The sequence below is a fragment of the Protomyctophum parallelum genome (genome assembly GCF_964188405.1).
Source record: "Protomyctophum parallelum genome assembly, chromosome: 11".
In the NCBI taxonomy this organism is placed as follows: Eukaryota; Metazoa; Chordata; class Actinopteri; order Myctophiformes; family Myctophidae; genus Protomyctophum; species Protomyctophum parallelum.
In genome coordinates, this window is record NC_139707.1 from 20,136,507 (window position 1) to 20,161,916 (window position 25,410).

At 41.2% G+C, this 25,410-nt stretch overlaps 2 protein-coding genes across 3 annotated transcripts; one reads left to right on the forward strand and one right to left on the reverse strand.

Moving 5' to 3' along the window:
- Window positions 1-264: 264 nt before the first annotated feature.
- On the reverse strand, window positions 265-20,182 carry abcb11a (ATP-binding cassette, sub-family B (MDR/TAP), member 11a; the record flags this gene model as incomplete). Its single annotated transcript, XM_083776713.1, has 30 exons — window positions 265-465; window positions 627-773; window positions 951-1,157; window positions 1,499-1,696; window positions 1,936-2,092; window positions 2,682-2,923; window positions 3,927-4,130; window positions 4,400-4,561; window positions 4,836-4,940; window positions 6,777-6,944; window positions 9,316-9,421; window positions 9,530-9,605; window positions 9,693-9,888; window positions 11,144-11,314; window positions 11,546-11,749; window positions 11,839-11,964; window positions 12,048-12,158; window positions 12,255-12,368; window positions 12,598-12,772; window positions 12,974-13,098; window positions 14,092-14,263; window positions 14,908-15,041; window positions 15,171-15,255; window positions 15,343-15,575; window positions 15,742-15,790; window positions 15,908-15,920; window positions 16,015-16,074; window positions 19,541-19,592; window positions 20,001-20,005; window positions 20,149-20,182. The coding sequence occupies 30 exons, from the start codon at window positions 20,180-20,182 to the stop codon at window positions 265-267; spliced, it is 4,032 nt and encodes a 1,343-aa protein (XP_083632839.1).
- Window positions 20,183-20,957: 775 nt separating this feature from the next.
- On the forward strand, window positions 20,958-24,519 carry dhrs9 (dehydrogenase/reductase (SDR family) member 9). 2 transcript variants are annotated; one of them, XM_083776280.1, is made up of 5 exons: window positions 20,958-21,095; window positions 21,369-21,683; window positions 22,466-22,724; window positions 22,842-23,005; window positions 24,172-24,519. In XM_083776280.1, the coding sequence occupies exons 2-5, from the start codon at window positions 21,371-21,373 to the stop codon at window positions 24,393-24,395; spliced, it is 960 nt and encodes a 319-aa protein (XP_083632406.1). In that variant the 5' UTR covers window positions 20,958-21,095; window positions 21,369-21,370; the 3' UTR covers window positions 24,396-24,519. The 2 variants fall into 2 exon arrangements, with proteins under 2 accessions (XP_083632406.1, XP_083632407.1); XM_083776281.1 differs by having other exon boundaries at window positions 20,962-21,052.
- Window positions 24,520-25,410: the final 891 nt, after the last annotated feature.

Sequence of the window (25,410 nt, forward strand, 5' to 3'; positions counted from 1 at the left end):
CATTTGCTCATGAAAATTGGAACAAACTTCAGCAAAAATGCTGTTCTCAATAATTCCATAAGGAAAAGCAGTTAATTCAATTCATTCAAATCTCTATAAAAAGTTCAGTTCATTCAAATCTCTATAAAAAGTCCTTGCCTCATGCTGTGACTTACATCTGATTTATACTTAGTTGCGGGCCAGAGTCTCTGCAACGCGTAGTGAGCTTGAAGATCTACTATTTTCGGTGTGAGTTAGAATGTGCAAATAAGTACAAACCAGGCTTTAGCTTATGGGAGCCCCTGTTGTGACCAATTGATAATAGGCAGTCTTCTTGGCCATGAGTTCATCATGTGTGCCCTTCTCTATGACAACACCCTGGGACATCACAGCTATAATGTCAGCAGTTTGGATAGTAGACAGTCGATGGGCGATGACAATACAGGTACGTCCTTTTCTAGCCTCATCCAGAGCTACCTGGACAGTCTGTAGAGAGAACAGACCCTGTATCGTGAACTGGGACTACGAGAGCATCTTCCACGGATGTTAATAACAATGGTGATTTGTGGATCATTATGCCCTACATGGCTTGCACCATATGTAAAGAAATGTTTGATATAGTTAAATGTAGTGGGGGTGCCTCCGACCTTTTCACTTTCTGTGTCCAGGGCAGAGGTGGCCTCATCCAGCAGCAGAATCTTTGGGTTTCTGACGATTGCTCGAGCGATGGCAATACGTTGCTTCTGTCCCCTAGACAGCTGGGATCCCTGGGCACCAACCTGAGTGTCATATTTCTGCATGTAGAAGTATTGAAGAATATATAAGTATTGTGGGAATTTCAGAAATGAATACATTTAAATAATAAACTAAATCGAAATGTGTTTCCTTAAAACATAATACATTACGTTACAAAAGCAGTTGTATTTGAGACTTACAACATTCCAGCAATTCAGGCTTGAATGACTACTTACATCTGGTAGACTCATCACAAAGTCATGGAGATATGCTTTCTTAGCTGCCTCGATAACATCCTCCATGCTAACGCATTGTGTGTTATCTCCATATTGTATATTTTCAGCGATGCTGCAGTCAAACAGCACTGGCTCTTGGGACACAATGCCTATTTGTGCCCTTATGAAGGGCACGTTGACATTTTGTGACGAGCGGCCATCAATCACCTGAAGATGATAGGACATAGTAAGTATACAGTATGAGTTTAGCAACTTTGGTTTGGATTAGCCTTTTATAATCAGCAAAAATCGAATTAACAGTATTTAAATGCAATGTATTTCTAACAATTACAACAGTGACATGCTGACTGCAAATGACGATGACATATAGGCCTGCGCAGTAACAAATGTTAATTTAATGAATGCAACTTTAAAAGTGGAGAGGGGCAAAAGCACCCAAATTCAAATTCAAATTTATAGTTGAACTTTTACACTTTCAGTGATACATGTCAACACTCAGGAGTTTAGTGTGCAGGAATTATAATGGTAATGACAGAGCATCAACGTACCACTTTTCCCTCATCTGGGTCATAAAACCTCTCCAGCAGTTGGACACTCGTGCTCTTCCCACAACCACTGCTCCCCACGAAGGCCAACGTCTGACCAGGCTTCACCGACACCAGCAGCCCATTCAAGACCTGGACATCTGGCCTTGTAGGGTAGGTGAATTTACAGTTGTTGAACTCTATCTCTCCTTTGAAGTTATCCTAAGACATGGTGGGGAAGTAGGAAATTACTTTTCTGCATTTAACCAGCAGATCGCTGCTCAGATAGTTCAGATGAGCACACAGGGGAAGCTAGCTACACTGTTAAACACATTTTCAGTTCCATTTGGTTCCATTTTAAGGTCCTGGCAAGGTCCTGGCAATTTGCATTTGACATTCATCTTACTCATTGTTCCTCAGTAATACACATTTGACATTCCATCTTACTAATTCTTCCTCACCCATGTCTCTCCATCTGTGTGGTTTGAGCTGATTTTAGGAACGCGGTCCAGGAGTTTGAAGAGCTGGGCGGCAGCGATCCTGGCTTTGGCATAATCTGGGGTGAAGGAGGAAGCTTTTCCCAGAGCAGTCCCACTGATAACAATGGAGGAAATCACTCTGAAAAAATAAATAAATAAATACATGGATGCTTTTTAACCACATACTGTAGCTGAACATGATTCTTGAATACTGTTAAGCACTAATACGCAGTGCTACTTAAAGCTGCAATCCGGAAGTTATTTTATTGAATAGAAATGAACATCTGCGGCCTGGGCCGTGGCTCAGCAGTCCAGGCACCTTGGCCAGTAGCCCAAGCCTGGCTGCTGCGGGCTCGACTCCCGATCCCGACAGCCTTTACTGCATGTCACCCCCCCCCCCCCATCTCTCTCCCCATTTCCTGTCAGCCTACTGTCTGTCTTTCTATAAAAAATATAAAATAAAGGCGAACGCCACAAAGAAAACATAAAAAAAAAAAAATTAACATCTGCAGTGGGTGGAGGTGGCCTCCTTAGTCTTCCATTGAGAAATGTAGACCAACATGTCCAACCAGTATGTGTACTGTACACATACTGGTTGGTTGACAGTACTGTAGCAATAAGGGCAATCAATACCTCCCCTGGCCAAGCAGAGATTGTATTATGGATTGCAGCTTCAACAGACTGATCTGGACAAGGTCTTTTCAGTGAATCCTGTAATAAAAACAAACCTGAAAACCATCATATAATGCAGTCCTTCGGCACTAACCAGATATCCTCCATATCTAAATGAGGCTGCATACGCCATAGAGATAACACATTGAGCAAAGGCAAAACAGATGCCGTAGATGTTGGCTTTCTTCTTGGCAGATTTATATGGAGCCTCAAGCTGTTTCTCATACGCTTCCACAAACACTCTCTCCTTAGCCAGGCCTGCAATGGTCCTGATGTTGGTGAGAGCTTCACTGGACACCTGTGGAAGAGTGCACATATGGTATTCTGTAAGTACACGATAATGTCCTCATTGTTAATTTAACTCTAGAGAGTATACAAATGTAACCAAGTGGACTCTTTTGGGTCTTTTGTACATTCTCAGAGTGACCCGGTGTAGTGTTTTTGATTCGAGAATGTATTGACAATTCTTAAAAACAACATGGTTGTAAAAGTACATTCATTGTCAATATCAGTAATAGTCAGACAAAAATATTATATCCATGTATCTTGCTTTATGCTTTTTATTTATCGTCTCCGCCAGGCCGAGACTATATGTTTTGCCCCATGTCCATCAGTCCGTCCATGTTTCAGCATGTCCGTCTGTGAACAGCTAATCTTCGGCACCATTGGCCAAATCAATGTGAAACTGCACGCGCGCGCACACGCACACGCACACACACACACACACACACACACACACACACACACACACACACACACACACACACACACACACACACACACACACACACACACACACACACACACACACACACACACACACACACACACACAAAGTTGTGAAACAGATGAGCCCCTGAGGTAGACGGCAATAAACTGTGGTCGATTTACTGAAGTGCTGCAGCACTCCTTATTCTTTCTCTTAACAAGCCAAAATGACAGATCCTAATGATTGGATGATGTGAGATACATCACTTATCTTTAGAGAAGCAAACAGTGTACACCTTTCTAAGTTAAGCATTGGAATAAATGCTGCTATACTGGATATAACTATACGTCATTCTACTTGCAGACGTTTTTAGTAAAACACATTTCGCCTACAGATTGTCAAATTGGTACACAGTATCTCTATAGTCACACAAATCTGTGACTGTTGTCGAGCCACTCTGTATAAATGAGGCGTGATGCAGTAAAAATCAAAGACCCAGGTGAAACAAGCACAGATTGATCAAGGCAGTGGCAGTGTAGTGTTAAGGCAGTGGCTTGAAGACATGTTGTTGACACCGACAGTGGGAACTTACCTGACCTGCTGCCTCCATGGCCTTCTGATCGTCATTTGCAAAGCCTGTCAGCATTTTGGCTTGAACGGCCCCAGACAGTCCAATGAGGGGCAGGAAACACATCACCACCAAAGTCAACTTCCAGCTGAAGTAGAAGGCTATGATAAAAGCTGCTCCAATGTTCGTCAAGGAATTCACAATCATGCCAATCTGGGATCCCGTTGCCTGCAGAGACAATATCATTTTCAACGTACAACAGCATACACACAACTGTCATCCAAAACAATGCAGTGCTATCTCTATAGGACGATGCCGACTTATTATTTTCAGACCTGCAGGTTTTACACAGTAATATCCTTTTGTATCCGTTTGTAACTCAGAGTGTACAATTGTAATCAAATAATGGACCCTTACATGTCCATCTGGTTACACTTGTACACTCTGTCACAGTTAGATTAATATAACGCTTTTCCAGTCTAGCTGCAGCCTCTCACCCCTTGGACCATGGCGGCGTCAGTGGCCAGTCTGGTGGTCAGAGCTCCAGGGCTGTTATTGGGGTCATCAAACCAGCCCACTTCCTGTTTTAGCATTGCCTGGAAGCCCATTTTCCTGAGTCGGCGGGTCAGCAGCTCACCAGATTTAGCAAACGCATATCCCTGGAACACAACTGTGAGTTATTTCACCTCACAACAAAGTATGTCAATCATTCAGGTCACTATTCTTTGTAGTATAATTTAATTATACTCTGTATCACATTGGTGTCTTGGCTATACAGTAGCTATTTGTATTCCACTGTTGAATATGACAAAGTAAGTTATGCAGACTAACCGATTTGATCAATCAAAAAAGTACTTGATAGAATAATCGCTAAGAAAGTAATCAATAACTGCAGCCCTAAATTCAACCACATGGCACTAAGAAAATACCAACCTGTAAGAACTGGCAGAAGAAACTAGCCACAGCGACAATACAAAACAGAACACAAATCCCATTAATCTGCTCTCTCTGTTCGTCCAAGTCACGAATGCCAAAAGTCTGCAATTGCAAATATGATAAAAAGAAATTACATGTGGCAGTGGCACATAACAATGTAGACATGACCGTAAAACCCTGACTGTTTATTTAACCCATTTAGACCTGACGTCGAAATTAAAAACAATCTCAAACTTGTCAAGAAAATCTGAAAATATGTTGTTCCAGGGACCTCCCTAGAAGCAAAGTTAAACACGCTGAAAGAATATATATTAGATAGATTTGCTCCACATTTTCACGATTTTTCAAAAATAGCAGACCTACAAGCTCGTAGCACGGCACTCTGTGCCGCACTATGAGCTTGTAGATCTACTATTTTTCAATGGCTAAAGTATAACAATGCTTAAAACACAAAAAGGGGTTCCTGCCCAAAATGGGTCAACCCAAAGAGAGTGTACAACTTGACCCGTACCCTCTGCCTCAGTGTTCATTGAAATGTAACAAAATGCACTACAGGTCTGTGGGTACACTGTCAAGAGTTAAATGAACACTCAGGATTTTACAGTGTATGCACATGATCATAATATTATGGGATTAATAATGCACGAATAGTGCATGAATCCCACCAGTACACAAATACAATACAGGTGGGGGAAAAAAGTTATAAAGGTATAAAGAGGAACGGGACTGCAGAGAAAACATTCCAACTGCAAATGAAAAACAAAACGTGTGAACTGAACGGTGCAGTGTGTGTGTGTGACAAAGACAGCGACAACATTGGACTGAGTTGAGATTACAAGGAAAGACTGCATGTCTTCCTGCGGCGGACCATTCTGTCTCTCACTCTGTGTTAAAAAATGTTGCCATTGATGAGTGCATTGTTGTTTTTACTTTGAAAGCGAGATTACAGGTTCTACCTTCTAAACTTAATCTCTCCATCTGGTTTCCAGGCAATCATGCTCCTCACTGTATCCATCATGGCCATGAACAAATAGCTGAAACCATGTCCCACATCTTAAATGGTTGCCATGTTTACAGGGGCCTTTACATATGTAGGCATGACAGAATAGGGGATTTGATATCGAAAGACATCTCTTCCATTTTCAGGTCCTCCATCATGCTTTATAAGCATTCTACTGTGAAGCCGAGGATGTTTAACCTGTGTAATGATGATTCTGTGTTCTCTAACATTTCAGCTAACACCCCTGATGTCATTGTTGTAAATGAAAACCATAGAGAGGTGTTCATTCTCGAGGTCGGCTGTACCTTTGACTATAGCCTGGAAGAAGCCTTTATAACCAAAGTGCTGAAGTATCAGCAGCTAATGCAGACCATCTCACAGCTAGGCTACAGATGTAAACTTTGAGTTTTTATCTTTGGCAGCCTAGGGCATGTGCATAAGTTGGTTGTGAGGGGCTTACAAATGGCCGGCCTTTCCAAAAGGAGAGCCAAGCAGTTAGCGAGGTATTGCTCAGTTTCAGCCATTATAGGAAGCCGCTCAATTTGGAGGAGGCGTTGTTTCCTTTATCCATGATTTATGTCTGCTGCCCTGTGTCCGACATGTCAGCTGTACTGTATGTAACGATGCTTTGCCGTCCATGCACGTTGTAACTGGCTGCTCTCACACTGTCAAACTGCACTGGCAGTGTTTATGTCCTTTGTACAAGGTATTCCTGTACTTCTCATTATGTGGACATAAATAAACATTTCAAATGTGTGTGTGTGTGTGTGTGTGTGTGCTGCAGTGGTCAATGGGTGAGTTTGTGACGGCTGCAGTTTTTACCCCAAACGGACACATATAGGGACACTCACGGCCAGTCATTGCGCGTTGGCACAGCTAAACAAATATGATAAATTACCATAAAGTATAATGAGGCAACAAAATGCAGTGTCTCTCACCCCAAGAATCTGGCTGAACAGGATGGCATAGATGGGGTTGACAGAGCCGTTGACCCCGGCTCCCAGAGAGCCCAGCACCATGTAGGGCCACTCTGGCTGATTGTACTTCAGGATCCGGCTCACTGCGGCCACCTGTACATCGTCTTCCTCTAGATCAGCCTTACATTCCTGTTGAAAACAGCTTTCACTATTAATTTATTAAGACCTGAGGCCGATTCTAACAGTTCTCTGAAAAACCTATATGCTATACAAGGACCCGCTAAATTATATTTAGTCTCAAAATGTTTTGTTCCAGGGACCACCAGAAGGAAAGATTTCACCATTTCCCAAAGAATATCACTTTGTGCCAGGCTGTGAACTTGTATATCGGCTATTTTTGAATAGCCAGAGTATGCAATAATGGTTAAAGTGGTTGCAGTGATGCTGAATTAACTACGCTGAATTAATGCCACTTGAAAACTTTCAACTCAGCATGATGGTGGCACTATAACAGGCCGAGTTGCCTCTTTACATATAACTGCACAGATCTGCGTCAAACGTTGTAAGCACAACGTTTTTTGTTTGATTGACCTTACATAGTTAATGACAGCTTGTATTTTGTTTTTGTCTTTTTCTCTGTTTAAGGTTTTCAACCTATACCTAAATACCTACACCTTCTGTACTAACGTGTACCACAACTAATTTCAAGTAAAAACAAACAAAAGAGGAAAGAAGTTGTCTTTTTGAGTTGACCACAGTTCCCCCTGTCGGCTAAGTCGTTTTTCAAGTTTGGGCAAAAAGGTTTCTGAAAAAATCCCAAATAACTTGACACTCCCTATAGCCCAAGGAAAAACGTCTGGCCTGCATTTTTTGTCCCAACCATAGGGACTCCGAATCCCCCATAGCTAAAAGCAGATCCAAAACAACAGGTGGTAGCTGGGGTAGAGGAGGGTGAGCAGCAAAACTTTAACCTTCTGGTGTTCTTTTGGTGTTCTAACCCTTCTGGTCGGGAACCCCTTTTGGGGTTCTGTACAGTATGTACAGTATTCAAAAATAAATAAATAAAATTGATGTTTTTAAGGAAACTTAGGTCAGGATTTAAAAGGCGTTTTTAAGAATCGGCCTCAGTCCAAAATGGGTGACAGCAGCGCAGCAGTATCAGTGAGCAGCAGCAAGCAAGCAGGATGAGCAATGCAAACGTCCAGTTTAAATAGCCGGTATGAAGATGGAATGAGTGTGTGATTGGATGAGTGAATTATGTGAATGAGAACGTTATGCTGAGGCAGCCCAATGAACGGCCGCGGGCAACGGCACTGAGTTTCCTGACTGAATTTGCTCTGCGCATGTCTGTGACAAGCGCGACACTCATTAGTACTGACTGTAGTGACGCTCATGAGTGCAGTATCTCCCCTGGGCAAGTAGGGATTGTCTCAGACTTAGATGAGTGTGTGAACAATGTGTGTGGTTAGCAGTGTTGTGTTAATGGGGAAAAAGTAGAGTAATTGTTCAGATAAAAACTTGGAGTGGGATAATAAAGTATATAGGAGCGACCAAGGTCAGAAGCAATAGCCTCATCCTCAGAGAGAATCTGCCCATAAAGTTCCAACATAGTTGGCCTTTGGCCCCAAATACCACGTGATCAGGATCTTAGAGATCCTTGATTACATATACATATATACATATAGGTTGCTACCTTCAGGAAGGAGATATGGTGTACCAGCATACAATAAGGTTAGACTAAAGAGGTCCTTTGTCCACCAGTCGACTTTGAGGCTTAATCAGGAGTTGTAGTAGCCACAGGGTAATTTAAGCGGTGGATATTGCTCTTGTTTTCATATCTTTTATTTATGTAAATTGTCTTGTTCTTTATGTTATGTCAAATGTTTGTATATGTGTGGGTGTGTCACATATACTGTCATTATTAGATTTACTGTATACCCTGAATCTTGAATAAACAAAACTGTGAAAGTTTGTGTGTTCTGCATACTTGGCTGCTGTGTCGCAAGACAAATTTCAGTGTGAACGGACAATAAAGTACTATATCATATCATATGTATACATACAGCTCCATCTCAATGAATTAGAATATTGTGTAAAAGTTAATTTTCTTCCTTCAGTATGTTGACAAGCTTCATGGTGATGCTAATTTTCCTTTCCAGCTCGATTTGGCACCTGCCCACAGTGCCAAAACTACTAGTGGTGTACTGGTGTACTGACCATGGTATTACCATTCACCATTGATGAAATAATTAATTTTGTTAAAAATAGCCCAGACCAAGTATTGACTGCATACATTAATATACTTTTCAGATGGTCGACATTTCTCGTTTAAAAAAAATCATTTTTTTAGTGATCTCGTAAAATATTCTAATTTGTTGAGATATGATTTTTTGATTTTCATGAGCTGTACGCATCAAGATTAAAACAAAAAAAGGTTTTAAATACTTCACTTTATGCACAATGAATTGAGAATATATGAAAGTTTCACTTTTTGAATTATATTACGGAAGAAAAGGAACTTTTACACAATATTCTAATTCATTGAGATGGAGCTGTATACCTTTGCTATTGTCATCCCACTGTCTGAATGGAGTTTGAAACTGCCGGATATCGCGTCAGGGACACTCTCACTCAACTGGCTTTGAGATCGCAGACGAAGCGATCTCCTACAGAAAATAAATGATTATATATTAAAATAATTATATTGTTCATATTAGATGTTTTTTAATAGCAGAGCATAACCCCAACACTTTCAAAACTACTGATGAACTTACCTCATACCAGAACTATAGCTCACTTGACTGAAACTCCTCACTTTTGGGGCAAATTCCTCTTCAATGGCCTCATTCTCTGAATAAAAGAGAATCAATAAAAATTGATTCTCCCATGTGATGACTGCCACCAAGAATGTGACAGTACTCTTTATACCAGACCTACCTTTGTTTGCTTTGGATGTATCACTTCCTTGACTCTGAAGGGTGACCAAGGTAAAGTAGACACCTTGCCTTTCCAAAAGCTCACTGTGTGTTCCTCTCTCTACAGCCTGTCCATGCTCAAATCCAATGATGACATCTGCGTTCCTAATCGTAGAGAGTCTGTGGGCAATGGAAATGGTCGTCCTGCCCATATGTGCCTGCAGATAGACATTACAGTGTCACTACACCTGTATTGTATTATTGGAGTAGGTGCTCAAAGTAGTTTGTGTTTAGTCAGTGGTTTTCAACCAGTGGTCCCCAGCTAAATGGAGTTGGTAACTAAATAGACCCTTATAGATCTTTAACTCTTGAGAGCATAAAATGAAACCATTTGGTCCATTTGGTTTTATTTTACGCCCTCAAGAGTAAATTTATTGTTAAACATTTGCATCAGTTAATTAATTTACAAGAAGTCTATACACAATTAGAGAATGTAGAAGAACTGTTATTTTGGTTTTGGCCTCATAATGGTACCACATCAATACATCATGCAATTGTGGACAATAACAACAAAATTAAGTTAAAAACTAAGTTTTGGGTCTGAGAGGCTAGGGCTCCATCGTGCGCCACCCCTTATCCCTAAACTTATTTGCCATTTTTTACTATTTTAAAACATTTTAAAATAGTTCAACTAGCCAATCTACAGCGACACGTTGTTAGCTTGTAGATCGGCTATTTGTACTATTTTAAAATAGTAAAAAATAGTAAAAAAATTCAAATAAGTTTAGGGATAAGGGGTAAGGGGTGGTGCAAGATATAGGGCTAAGGGCTCCATTTTTGTCGCCGTTGTTTCCCGCGACACGGCCCACAATTCAGCCGCTAGGAGCTTGCTCTGTCCCTTAATGGTATTTGGTCCAGCGTCACCCGCTATCTATTTTGCCGACGCCAGTATCTGCGCCTAGAGGTGTGGTCATGGGCGTGTTGGCACGCTTTCCCCTAAATTGCTATTTTGGTCACATACATTTGGGAAGGCGATAGTGGAGTGCATCACAAGTCAAGGCAGCAGCACATCACTCTTCCATGGGCTATAGACCGTAAGGCTATGAAGCAATATAGAACTGGGCATAACGGGCAACGGATATGGGATCTCTTAAAGGCAATGGCACATGGACCCGTGATTGGTTTAATTATTGTAACGCCCAAACCACACCTATGCATATTATAACGGGTAACGGAGGTGTAACCAAAATACCAACTTTAGTGGGGGAACACCCCTTCCCCACTGCTAAATCCCCAAACAGTGTATTTAGAAAGATCGAATGAAAACAGAGCCCTAAATCTCATCACATCGTGGTCTGTGGCTCAAATGCCAAATAAATAATGGACCTTGATATGAAAAAGGCTGAAAACCACTGGTTTAGGTGATGCTGAGGTACTATACAGATACTGTAGATGAAGGGGAGGGTGCTTCACCTTATCCAGGGCCTGCTGGACAACAGCTTCACTCTGATTGTCCAAAGCAGAGGTGGCCATGTCCAGGAGCAAGATCTTAGGGTTGCGGATCAGTGCCCTGGCGATAGCAATCCTCTGCTTCTGTCCTCCGCTCATCTGACCACCACCTTCTCCCACCAAAGTATCAAATCTCTAAAATATGTTAAGAGTAGACAACACCAGTTATACTAGGTTTTATGAGAATGTCAAGGACCCCAACATTGTAAATGTATTTGACCCTCATCTGAAAATAGTTTGTGCCAGGGGACACACACACCCATACAACATGTGTGTTGTTAAAATGTAAAAAAATAAAATATAAAAGATATTTGAGAACCACTGAATTAGACTATCATTTGTCATGAGCTAAGATTTTGTGAGCACCTGGGGAAGATCCATTATGAAGTCAAAGGCATTTGCTTCTTTTGCGGCCTGGACGATGTCCTCTGTGGAGACACCAGGTCGGCCATAGCAGATGTTCTCTGCTATGGTGGTAGAAAACAGAACTGGCTCCTGCTCCACGATGCCAATGAGAGAGCGAAGCCACTGGATGTTCAGACTGCGGATGTCATGACCATCCAACGTCACCTGAGGACCAGAATGACACAAATTTGAATAGACCGTTTCATCAAAGTTTGGAGCATTCAGGGTAGCTGTTCACACGGTCTGACTGTCACCTTTCCCTCCTTTGGGTTGTAGAACCTTTGGAAAAGCTGGATGGTGGTGCTCTTTCCTGACCCGCTTGGTCCAACAAAAGCGGTGGTTTGTCCTGCTTTGATCTGCATGCTCAAGTCATCTAAAATCTGGAAAGAGCAGCTCATCCATACGCTTTGCTCTTTTACAAAACCGTTAACAAAATAAATATGGATCAACAAAAATGAGTTACCTTAACGTCTGGTCTAGACGGATAATGGAAAGTGACATTGTGGAATTCAATGTCACCATTGACGTTGTCCAGTTTGTGACCCTCTTCTGAGAGACAGTCGATTTCTGGTTCCTGTAAAAGTATACAAACAAATTTGCTTTAATGTTTTATGGTACTTACCGGTATGTCTAGCATGTGAGCTATGTTAAAAGAAATGTAGTGTTCTACCCGGTCAATGGTGTCAAAGATTGACTTTGCAGCAGCTCGTCCAGAAGCAAAGGCTTCCAGGCAGGGGGAAGCCTGACCCAGGTTCATAGCTGCCATGAGTACTCCAAAAAATACCTGCCGACCAAAACACAAGCTACTCGTCATTTGAGGGCCTGCAACTTTCAAAAGACATTGATTTGATCATGGGATCATACAAAGTAAAATGTATCCATTTGTAACTCATCATTTATTATGTAACCAAATGAATGCATACAGGTCCATTAGGTTATATTTGTACACAGAGCTAAATGAACACTGAGGATGCACTGAAGAAGGTCAATGATTTAATGTATGCCGTGTGTACCTGAATAAGAGTACCAGGAGAGAGCTCCTTAGTGTCAATGACCATTTTAGATCCATACCAGAACGCCAAAGCATAACAAAGGAAGATGATGCACCACATGTAGCCTTGAAACAGTCCAATGATGGCCCCCTTTTTCACACCCCAGTTCTGAGCCTCCTCAAGGTTTTTGTCATACCTGATAATGACAATTGAAACTTCATATTCATTCATATTATTCAACGCTTTGTTGCACAACCTTTGAATGAGTAATTTATTTTTGATGAGAGAATCAATTGAGCTTTTGAGCAAAGGAGTCTTGACACGTGGCAAAAGAAAATGGGTGCCTAGTCATTTTTAGGGCAGACTGCCTCCGAATTTTAGAAGAAATATACAGTGCCTTTCTGCCTCCTTCTCTTCTCCCCCGAAGGCTGCCACAGTTCTAATGGAGGACAGGACCTCATCAGCCACTGCGCCCGCTTTCGCGTAGGACAGCAGCTCCCTTCCCGTCAGTCTGGACACAGCCTTTAAGGACAAATTTAAGGCATAAGAAAACAAATAACATTAACATTAAAATAAAATGTGCCCCACATGATGAAAATTGATATTGGAGAAGTACTGATATGATATGATATGATATTATATAGTATAGTATAGTAATATAGTAGTATAGTATAGTAATAGTATAGTAATATAGATAGTACTATATTGTCAGTTCACACTGAAATGTGTCTTGTGACACAGCAGCCAAGTATGCAGAACACATATACACACATTTGACATTAAACAAAGAACAAGACAATTTACATACATAAAGACATGAAGACAAGAGCAATATCCACCGCTTAGATTATCCTGTGGCTACTACAACTCCTGATTAAGCCTCAAGGTCGACTGGTGGACAAAGGACCTCTTTAGTCTGACCTTATTGTATGCTGGTACTTCAGAGAAGTATTTTTGTTTTGGAATTTTGTGTTTTTTTCTTATGAGTTTAATTCTAATTGTTGTGACTACCGGTATCTATAGTCTTTGTGTGTGAAAAAGGTCCCTGCACACTGGCTGTGTTTTTCGGATTTTTAGCTGCGTTTCTTTCGTCGATTTTCCAAAACACGTGTCCAGTGTGCAACCACCTGAAGAGTTTTAAAGCTCCGCTAGCAGCCCTTAGGGGCCTTGTTACTCCTTACACCCAATGGGAATGTTGATCAAAGGGTGATGAGGACACCAAAATCAGTACAGTTCACCGTACAATGTGAGGGAATGTCATGGGGACAGGGGACACATGAATGCACTCAGCAAGTTTCATGCCAATCTTACCCATTTGATTTTGAGATAACTTTTCCGGGGTGAAGAATTTAATAAAGTAAACGAAGATGACTCTGCAGGTATATCAGGTATCATTAACTCAGATGTACAAATGTAGGCTACACATTGGTTACATTTGTACACTCTCAAGAGTTAAATGAACACTCAAGAGAGTTGCTGTCACAAACAACAACAAGTTCGCAAGTTGCCACTCACCGTAGCCATCAACCCAGCACCTAGACCAATGAGTGGGCTCACTGCAATGACCACCAAGGTCAGCTTCCACCCCCCAATGAATCCCACCATGAAACCAAAGATGAACGTGGAGATCCTCTCAATGAAGATAGACACCTGGTCAGCGATGGCATTGTTGATCTTGTTGATGTCACTGGGATGAAATAATAATAAATAATAATCCACTTTACAGAGTTTACTTTACAAAAAAAGTGGTCGGGTGTACAGTGTAAAGGTCCCCACACACAGAGTGCGTTTTTCCGATTTATAGTGGCGTTTCTCCATCAATTTTCCGAAAAACGCATCCAGTGTGCAACCACCTTTAGTCAATTAAATTGTGTAAATGTTTTATGTGCTAAAATGACATTAAACAATACAGTGCAGTTAAAATATAATCACAGGCACAGTAGTAACAGTAGTAACTACAGTAGATGGCATTCTATGACTGTAACTCTCTATACACTGTTATTCAATGTAAGCATTTGAAGATTAATAAAGTAAATACACATATTCAAAAGACAAATTAAACACTTATAAAAAGCTCTCCAACTCCAGCACACTTAGGGCCGATTCATACTCCTATTTTACCGCTGTTTCGGCGCTGTAGTGCCGAAATGATTTTGGCTCGTCAGAAATTTTCAGTAGCACCGAAGAGCCGACTTTAGGACTGTACCCGCCCCCCGAACCTCAAATGACGTCACATTGTAGACTCTACAGAGCCGAACCGACTTTTATTCGGCTCTAAAATAGGAGTATGAATCGGCCCTTACGGTATATCAAGGTAAATTCACAACTCACTCAGATATCCGTGTGTTTAATTCACCAACTGAGTTGCAGTCAAACCAGCCAATCTCCATTCGCATTACTTTCCGGAAGTAAGTCTTTCGGATTTTCTGAATTTGTCTTGCCGCTGCTGTCACCCAAAGGGCAATCTATATCACAGACATTTACATTGATAAAAGTTCAACCATCTTTACTAAACATGATTGTCATGAGTCTATAAGTTGACAACACATTCCATAATTATGTTAATGCTGAATGTAGAACATGCATATACTTACTTGAAAATAACTTACGATCAGCATCCCTACTCCGATTCCAACATAGTAATATGCAAACATAGTCATCTGAGCCTCAACATCCACCCTGCCAAAAGAACAAGAAGTGACGGATAAGAATGCACTTAATAGTCACTGTAATCAAACATTACATCAATGCAGCTAGTTAACTCACCCACAGAGGATGGTGTTGTTGTCATATGAAGAGCCATTGATCCAGGAGATGGTGTTGTTGATGCACGTTTTATTGGGGTCTGACAGTTCTTGGACCTCAAACTCATAAGCCACAAAAGTGTTTGTCATCTGACCATAGACCAGGAGCGTGAGAGGGGTCGCTGCACCATGTAATAGTGCACAGAAGCCTCCCATTAACATCATTACAGTGTCTTTCCAGGTGGCAAAGCGGAACTGGTGAAAAAGAGAAAACATTTTACTGTGCTTGAGAGGGAATTGCTGTTAAATACAGAATATTATTATTATAATTATTTTTGCCAAATTGCCAAAAAATGTCTTAACAAAAAGTTGATAAATTACTTCATTCATCTTTTTATACATTATAAAAGTAAATATTTACCAATTGAAAGAATCCAATGCTGAGCACATTCTCATTCTTTTTCTCATCTCTGCAAAAATGAAGATAACAGGAAAGGAATATCACAAATACATATTAATCATAATTTGTATATTAGCCACTGCCTTATAGTTAAAATATCAGTGAAAAGTTTACAGAACAAACTTACCGAATTTTATTGTCTGGAAAACAAAAAACAAACATACTACGGTTAATTACACAGCTTGTGGCTGTACTGTATGGACATTGTCACTGTATGGACAATTGTTCACTCACCTCCTTTATCCATCTCTGATGTACCAGATTCCTTTATGTTCTGCGCTTGGGATATTCTCACTTGGTGACAAGGCAAAAAGGTGAACATTTAGTATTTCATATAATCAAAATACATGATACAACACTGTCAAATGTATAGAACCTTATTTTCTTTTCTTTTCTACCATACAGTGGCAGGGAATTTTAACTCTTGGATTAAAAAGTAGCCACTCTGCCGGGATCTAAAGTTACAAACAACTGATAATGACCTCATGTTGTATGAGCTTTAATTAAGTGATTAAGTGAAAGCATTCACATCTCATTTTACAAAAAGATTACACACAATTTGAAAATGAGAGAAATACTCATTCACTTATTTTTTTAATATATTTAGACATTCACAATAAAGTCCTCATTTTGTATTTCTGAGTGTACAAATGAAAGAAATGGACCCATAACTTAACACTGAAGATTGTCATTGTACTGGTTACAGCTCCATAAATGGAGCCTGGCCAGGGGCCCTGACCAGAGCCCGGGCAGGGGCCTTTTGTGGCGGTTCTCGACAACTGTGGGTCCGACCGACTCGACACCGGGCACTGCACTCCCCGTGGAGGTGTGGAATGCGCATGTGTAATTTTTTGTCAGTGGTGCGAACGGTTCTCGAATTACGTGGATTATACAGACAGAGACTTGGTGCATTTATAGATAATTATTGTTTGTAAGTCTAACTAACAAGGCAATACAAATATTTTGTCATTCCAATAAAAATACTTATCATCTGTAGCCTACCTTTCTGGGACACTTGTTGGGGAGTCACAGATCTCCTTAACGTTGGGTGTCCACAGACACCTCTGAGAGTCAACAGAGAGAATTATTCTGAAGTAATCTATGCCTCTGCTCTCCCATTATCTCTGACACCATTAGACTGATAAGGGTTGTCAGCATTCTGACATTCCGCCTTCATAAGTCAAGGTGCATTCATTGAACCAAGTTAATGTTCACTAAATTGTATTTAAATTAGCAGGCTGGCAACATACAGTACGTACATTTAATTATATTATTTACATGGTAATTGTGCAAGTAGGCATGCTTAGATGTTATCATAATTACTAGTGATAATGACTACAAGTACAATAGCATGGCCATTGGCCAGTACAAGTAGGTGGCCTACTTTTATTGTACTGGCCACCTACTGTAGGCCAAATAATGGATTAGTCAGACATCTTATTATCAAATTATAGTCTGTGTCATGGATAGTAAAATGGGCTAATGACCTTGTGGTCATAAGATGACTTTCCTAACCTAATGAATGACTTGTATAATTCTAGTTATTATCTGTAACCCAAAATGATAATTAGCTTCATGGTTAAAAATAAATATGTAATGCATTACAATACATCTGGGATTTTTTTTAACTATATTTTAAGTTAAACCTTTCCCCTAATAAGATAGGCAGATACTGTACGCCTATGACAAATGTAATGTGTAATGAGACAAAAACTTAATGAGTTATAATAATATTATATGGCTTTGATTTAACAACAGTAGGAGTAGGAGGGTCAATGCCCGCTAGGCCAAGTAAGTTGTAGATTAGGAATTTGTTCCATTTTACAGCAGGTTATTAGTCAGCCCACAACTGATAAAACCACAGCAAAGGTGGGGTCTTTAGATATTTTAAAAATCACACCCGTGTGAAGTAAGTGGGGTTCCCGAGGGGGGGGGGGGTTCCAGACCCACAGGAACGCACCCAGGGTGTCGGCCCGGCTCCGGCTAGCCGTGCCGCGTCCGAAACGGTAGAGAAATGACAAAGTTACCATGTGGGGTTCCCCAGGGTTGGGGGAGTTCCAGTCCCCCAGGAATGTGCCCAGGGGACCGGGACCGGTGTGCCACCCCACGTCCGAAACGGTTGAAAAATGACAAAGTTACCGTGTGGCGGTCCCTATACTGTACTACTGGCACACCCAAAATCATATATACAGTTTGTGCGTGCGGTTGCGCACAGGTGGTGAAAAACAACCATGCTGTTTTCATGCTCATACCCAGACACCCAGCCAGCCAGCCACCCACACAGCTCCGTAGAAAAACAGGATGTTTTGTTGCAAGTTTAGGATAGACCAACCTGCCTGACTCATGTAGGCCAGTCAAAGATTTGACCCAAAAGATATTGCAATAGTAATCATTCAAGGTTTTTTTATGATCCTTAGGGATATATTTTTTTTTTAATCAGACCCGTGTGAAGTGAGTGTTGCAACTCTGACCCCGAGGAACGCACCCAGGGGGCCGGGCCGGTTCCGGCGAGGAGCCCCACATCCGAAACGGTTGAGAGTTACCGTGTGGGGGTCCCTCTACTGTACTGGCACACGCAAGATCATCGTGTGTGTGTTAGGTTGCGCACAGGTGGTGAAAAAACTGTCCGTTTTCATGCTCATACACACCCACCCACACACACACACAGCTCCGTAAGGGAGTGGTTGCACCACTCAAAAAACACATAAATTATATACATTTTGTATCATGGTAAATTCAGGGGTTGAACGTTGGGGTACCATTGAAAACCCATAAGGCAAAACATTCTTATTTGAATTATGCTTTTAAGTAACATGCAATATGTCAAACTAGGGGTTATTCATGTTTCTGAATCTTGTAAGCTTGGAATGGATTCAGAATCATGAATAACCCCTAGTTTGACATGCTACCTAACGCAAAAGGTTGACGTCACCCCCCCTATATTCTATGCACAGCTTTGTGTGTATGAGCATGCAATGTGCTCAGCTGATTGGCTGTCTGAACACAGAATGTGATGTATGATGGTAAGAGCGCCCGTCACTTCACACGAGTATGATTTTTCTATACTGTAGGCCTACATATTTTCCCTTCTTTTCTAACTGTACAGTATATGATGATTTGTTTTTGCATATTATGTAGCATGGCGGTATGAATTGATATATAGCCAACTACACCACCTGGGGAGTTGCACCCAAGGAAATAGTTAAAAGATCTGATTAAGGCCCAGGCCGTAGCGTAACGGTCTGGGCACCGGACTGGTAATCCAGTCGCAGTGTGCCGCGGGTTCGACTCCCGGACCCGACACGGCCTTTACTGCATGTCATCCCCCCATCTCTCTCCCGTTTCATGTCAGCCTACTGTCTGTCCCTTCAAAAATCAATAAAAGGCGTAAGCCGCAAAAAAAAAAAAAAAAAAAAAAAAAAAAAAAGATCTGATTAAAACCCGAGTTACTTATGACTCAGATTCGTTGTACATTAAATTAATAAAGGCAGAAACCAGTTAACCTGAAGACAAAATCACTTTATTCAAGTAGCAGTGCATTTCATTTATAGAATTTTTCATCATCCAAGGGGATTTTATCCAAGTATTAGTGATGCACCCAATAAAATGTACATGCCCATGGCTAGTGCTGGGGGGAAAGGGGGACATGGGCAGGCTGACTGACCCAGGGTAGTGGTAACCCAAAAACTCACAGCAAGCTAAAGCCAAATAAACAGAAAATTAAAACAATAGCAAACATAAGAGGGGAGGGGGAGATTACCACAACCACTGGGCATCACCTGATCCCAACATGGATCCTCAGCACCGCAGGCCTGAAAAGGGAAAAGTATACAATTTAGAGAACTCATACAACACATTCCAGATTAAAACACATTCAGTTTGAAGCTTGAACATTGGGACCGGGGGTGTCACGCAACATAAACGTGCCCATTGAAACAAGGGCGGTTGTTCAGTGGTGGCGATAGGGCAGGGCGTCACTGGCCCTGAAATTACAATTGGCCCGAGTTGCTTGCCATTTAATGTAATAGCCTACACACATCGTTCGATGCCCTGATGCAGGAACCAGGTAGTAGGAAAGCACCCCAGGGACAAACACTCCAGAAGGAATGACTGTAGCAGCACAAGTGGCTATAGGCCTAATGACAAACTGGTCAAATTCCTAACCACAATATAATACACTGCAGCCACTTACTAAAGAACACAACAATGAATGGACATACCTGCACTGATGCACAACACAAAACAGCTGACGCCCAACAGGCAAACTTGGTTGAGGAATTACTTGAAGCACACGCCGTTGACATGACAAGCGTGGCTATACGATGCAGCCCCAAATATGGCAGGCAATCAGTCCACTGATTACTATGCCTGGGGCAAGAGCCGAGTGGGAGCCAACACCCATACTGCTACACATAGAAGTGTATATCTTTATGTCTTTAAACGTTCGGATGAATTGAAAATGGAGGACCCTGATGTAACCAAGTCTTTTTTTAATCTGTGCTTCCGTTGAACTGTCTGTACCCATTCTACAAATTGTTAATACAAATTTCAATCAATCAATTATGTTCAGTAAACAGGTCCATCTCAGCTCACTGGTGTGGAACTATTACTATACCTTAACAGGATTCAAGATAAACAAGTGAAATTGGTATTGACAATGATGAAACATTGGTAATAAATAATTGAACGAACAAAACAAAATCGGAACTGGAACACTATAAAGCTTATAGCCAAAATTAGTTATTATTTCCCAAATTGGTGGCCCACCTGCTGTGAATGTATTTTCTGTTTATAGGCTAAAGAGCAGGAGAGGCGGGAAGCTGTACACCTGAACAAACATGATTACTATCATAATGAGTTAATGGGAATATAGAGCTTTAACTTTTTAACAAAACACATTTTGTTTTACCCAAATATATCACTAATACAGCAGCACCTGTCCTCAATCAAAACAGATCAGTGTTTTGAAAGTGTCCTACCTCCTCTGAACTTCCGTCCACTGGACAATAATGTGCAGTCATCTCCATCTGCTGGAACTTTAGTGTAATTGTCCAGAGAAAGAGCGATACAGGACAGGTAGGCTTTACTGTGCGGGGGAAAGCCTGGTGACGCGTAGGTGACGCGAGGAGCGAGTACATATAGAACCAAAATAGAAATCTTCTGGTAGTGGACTGGTATAGTGGACTACACTACGCGTCCCGCTTCAATCTACAATCAAGCTTTTATTTTGAAAGTGGAAGTAATCCATCTCCGGTGCAACTACCAATTTAAGGTGTTTTGCTTTTGACACATAGTTTAAAGTTTCGACCGTCCAGGTTAGTGCAGCTTTACTTCTGTCTGTATCATCTTTGCTGGGGAAAATACTAGGTCAGGATTTGATTTACGAATGTGATTTTTAGATCAAATAAGCTTATCTAGTCCTGTGCCATCCATGTGTTGAATGTTTCTTATGCACATGGCTGTTTTGTTGCGGTTTGTTTTAAATAGCTCTACTTCTACCGTGTCAGAATGTGTATTCTTATTTTTCAAAACCCTGTTGGTCAATGTCAATTAACTTCCCATTAATCAATCTGTCTTGTGTACTTTAGAAATGTTCCTGTATATCCTTGGGCTGGTGCCTCTTTGGTTCCTGTATCGCTGGTGCAAAGAGACACGAAGAATAGCCAACATCTCGGAGAGACATGTCTACATTACTGGTTGTGACTCTGGGTTTGGTAATCTCCTCGCAAGACATCTGGACCAGCTGGGTTACCGTGTGATTGCAGGCTGTTACACGGAGAAGGGAGAAGATGAGTTGAAGAAGATCTGCTCAGACAGGCTGACCACTATCCACCTGGACGTCACCAAACCCGAAAGTGTCCGCAAGGCAACGGCTGATATTAAGACTTTAGTTGGCGAGAAGGGTAAGTAAAAGTACCCCCCCCCCCGTGTGTGTGTGTACTTTTAGGACATGACTTGACAGGATTATCATTATTATTATTGTTCAAATAAACCTTGCGTGATACTGTAAACCGGTCTAGCAGCCATGGTCTGTTATGATTGGCATGTTACTTCACATGTAAATCACCAGAGATGGGTGGGTTCAGGCGGTTTCACTCAGGAATGTCTTGTTGATGACAAATGTTTGCTCATGTACAGGTTTCCAGGAATACAAAACAACTCGCCCCTTTACCAACTTGCCCCGGGCGTACAGCCGGCGGAACAACGCGGCCTGGTATTCCTAAAGTAATCTAAGTAAATGATGCTAATAAACGGTTAAACCTAACCTTATTCCTAACCTTAACCTCAGTAAAACTATGCCTAACCCTATTCTAAACTTAACCCCAGTAGAATTTGCACACATACAGTAGACATCAAAGGGGGCTTCAGCCCCTTCCCTTTTACCCGTCTGTAAAACAACTGCTCATCCAGACAATGAATGCAGCATTTACTATAGTGAAAGAAATGCAAATGCCCTCCTCTCCTTTTCATTCGAGAATTGCTTTTTTCAGAACTCTCCTGATCTTGAACGCAGCATTTTTGTGTTGAAAGATTTTTTTTCAGAAATCCATATCATCGCAGCATCTCCAGTACTAGTAGCCAACGAGTGCGGGGTCGCGCACGGAAAATGGCAGATCTACAAAATCTGAGGCTATTTTCTTTGATTTGAGGTTTGATTTGACTGACTGTCATGCTTCTCCTCCAGGGCTGTGGGCTGTCGTGAACAATGCAGGCATCTCTGTTCCAACTGGTCCCTCTGACTGGCTCACCATAGAGGACTACAAGGGCATGCTAGAAGTAAATCTGAACGGCGTCATAAGTGTAACACTGAGCATCTTGCCACTCATTAAGAAGGCCAAAGGCAGGGTGGTGAATGTTGCCAGTGTGTTTGGGAGAATCAGTCCATTTGGTGGACCCTACTGTGTGACCAAGTATGGGGTGGAAGCCTTCAATGACAGTTTAAGGTGAGAGTGGCTGTAACTGTCTTGTGCTGTAGCTGAATGTTATTTATCTCAAGCATCTTGTCCCAAGTAGGGTTCATGTGTGTGAAATCTTGTTTTTCTTTCTCTCTCTCGTTTCAGGATTTACATGTACCATTTTGGAGTCAAAGTCCTATGCATTGAACCTGGTTTCTTCAAAACAAATGTGACAAACATACCACTAATGAAGAATAGCCTACAGAAAATGTGGGACAAATTACCCCAGGATACAAAAGATGACTATGGAGAGGATTACTTGCAACTTGGTGAGTTTTTGTGAAGGTTCTACTTAAGAAAATTAACATTGGAGAGTCAGAGTGTATGGGTCATAAGTGGATGGGTAAGAAGGTTCTTGTAGTGTGGTTAAAAACAGCAAAACAAAATGGGTGCCCTTCCCGGAGGCGTGAACAAGAGCCACAGCCTTTGCCTTCTTAAAAAGGCATGTAGCCAGCTGCAGACCATGAACATATTGGCCATTCCATGGCAGACATATTGACAAATAGTTGTGTTCTTACTTGTGTTACCAGTTAAATACTTACTAAGAGTATGTTCCATTCAGGTGCTGCTTTTATGGGAATTACAATTGGTAATGCCTGTGAAGGAAATGATGGTACACAAATATTTGTCAGTATGGCTGCTATGAAAAGGCTAGCCTCGCATGGCCAGCCTTCTAATCTCGGTCGTCCACTTCGAATGGAGGTCTGGAGGAACTCTAATTTTCTCATTTGTTTTTTTGTGTGTCAGTCATTGGCTTAAAGCTTACATTTGTTTAACTGACTAGCAGTTTAATATGGACTATTGATGTGCACACCTGGGTGAGCACTTCCCTGCTAAAGGCCCATACTGTCAGTGGCCCGCTCCTTCTGTCATTTATTCTCCAACACACAAGGCATTCTTTCTGAATAAGCAAGTCTGGGATCCAAGGAGTAGTTCACCCTCCCAAAAAAATATGTATTTTCTATTATTACACACCCTATGAAACCTTGAATTGATGACTGCCGGAGTCTCCGGTAGGAGAGTAGCTGAGTCTCCTATTGACCAATGACACGGTCATCATCAAATTATTGGCTAAGGAATGCGACAAACTTAAAAATAAACATGAATTCAAGGAAATAAGCGTCCAGGGAGTGTTCATCAAGCTGCCTCACGCTAAGGAAACTGGAGATGGGCTCCTTTCAGAAAAAGCAAACGGCAGGTCAGGTAATTTTGCCTCGGGCTGTCACCCTGGCTAAATAAAAAACTATTATTGTAAATACAGTACAAGAGTTCACAATACTTAATGATTCACTCAGACGTGGAACAAAGTGTTAAAATATACACTGGATAAAAAAATATAATTGCACTTTTGGCTAGTTTTTCCATGTACTGGTACTTAAAAATGCATATATCATACAACCATATCGTATTGCTGATGCTCATGCTTATCTTCTAGCATTTGAAAAGGTTGAGGGAAGATTTTCCCAGCTAACGGATGGGGACCTGATGAAGGTAGTCCACTGTATGGAGCATGCCATTTCTGCAGTCCACCCTCGCACTCGCTACTCTCCTGGATGGGATGCCAAGTTTGTCTGGTTGCCGTTGTCCTACATGCCGACATGCATTGTGGACAGACTTTTCCTCATGGATTCACTCAGGCCAAAAGTATCTGTGTTATAGGTGCTCTGCCAGGTCCGGTTTAAACCAACGCCCTGCCTTGATGAAAATGATAAAGCATAACCACTTGAACACAATAGGAATGTTATTTCAATTTTATGAACCAGAATTTGTACCAGTGTCTTTAATTAACCTTTGATAATAAAATAAACATCTTTTATGAGAAAAGACATACACTCTTCACTTCTCTTCATGCATTATGACAGCAAGATGATTATAATTGATTGAAGTGTCTGTCGAGATACAGTACTGTACTCGTTGGTGTATATATATATATATAGTTCCACCACCCACTTTCGCACAAATATATTTGATGGTATTAGTTTATATTCTAGTTAAGTGCACAACAGCGCTAGATCTATTTTTGCTGAATGACTATTATGATGTGCCCAGAAAGGGATGTTAGGAATCCCAAACACTACAAATGTGTAGTGGTGATTTGCTGCGGTAAAGCTGTTCTTGTGGCCCACACCCGAGTGGAATAGTAAGAGACTGGCGACACGCTTTGATCTCGTTCATTCTGCCGCATGACTTCAGTCCATGGGTTTAGTTCTTCTGTTCTTCCAGCTATGAACTAAAATAATTAATGGATTTGTGTGAACCCGTTTTGTTTGAATTTGGAGCAGAATCAAAACGGAATGAAATGCTAATAAGAAAAATAAAGATTCTTTTTTTTTATAATTTTTATTTGTATAATAGACAATGTATTTTGGAGGTTTAAAATATATAATTTTACACCCTACAAAATACATTGTCAGTGGGGGATTGTGTAACACATTAGATATTATGAACACATATTGCTGTATTGACAGCCTTCTACCAAAGAAGACTTTTATAGAAGTTAATTACAAGGACCATGTACTGTAAGTACTTGGCTGCATAAATATGAGCTAAAATGTGAATCCAGCAAGAGCATGCTGGTAGACCAGACCAGCATAATTAACTACACCACCATTTATAACAAAGACTAGCATAGACCTCCAGCTAGACCAGCAAAGACCAGCAAGTATGCTGGTTT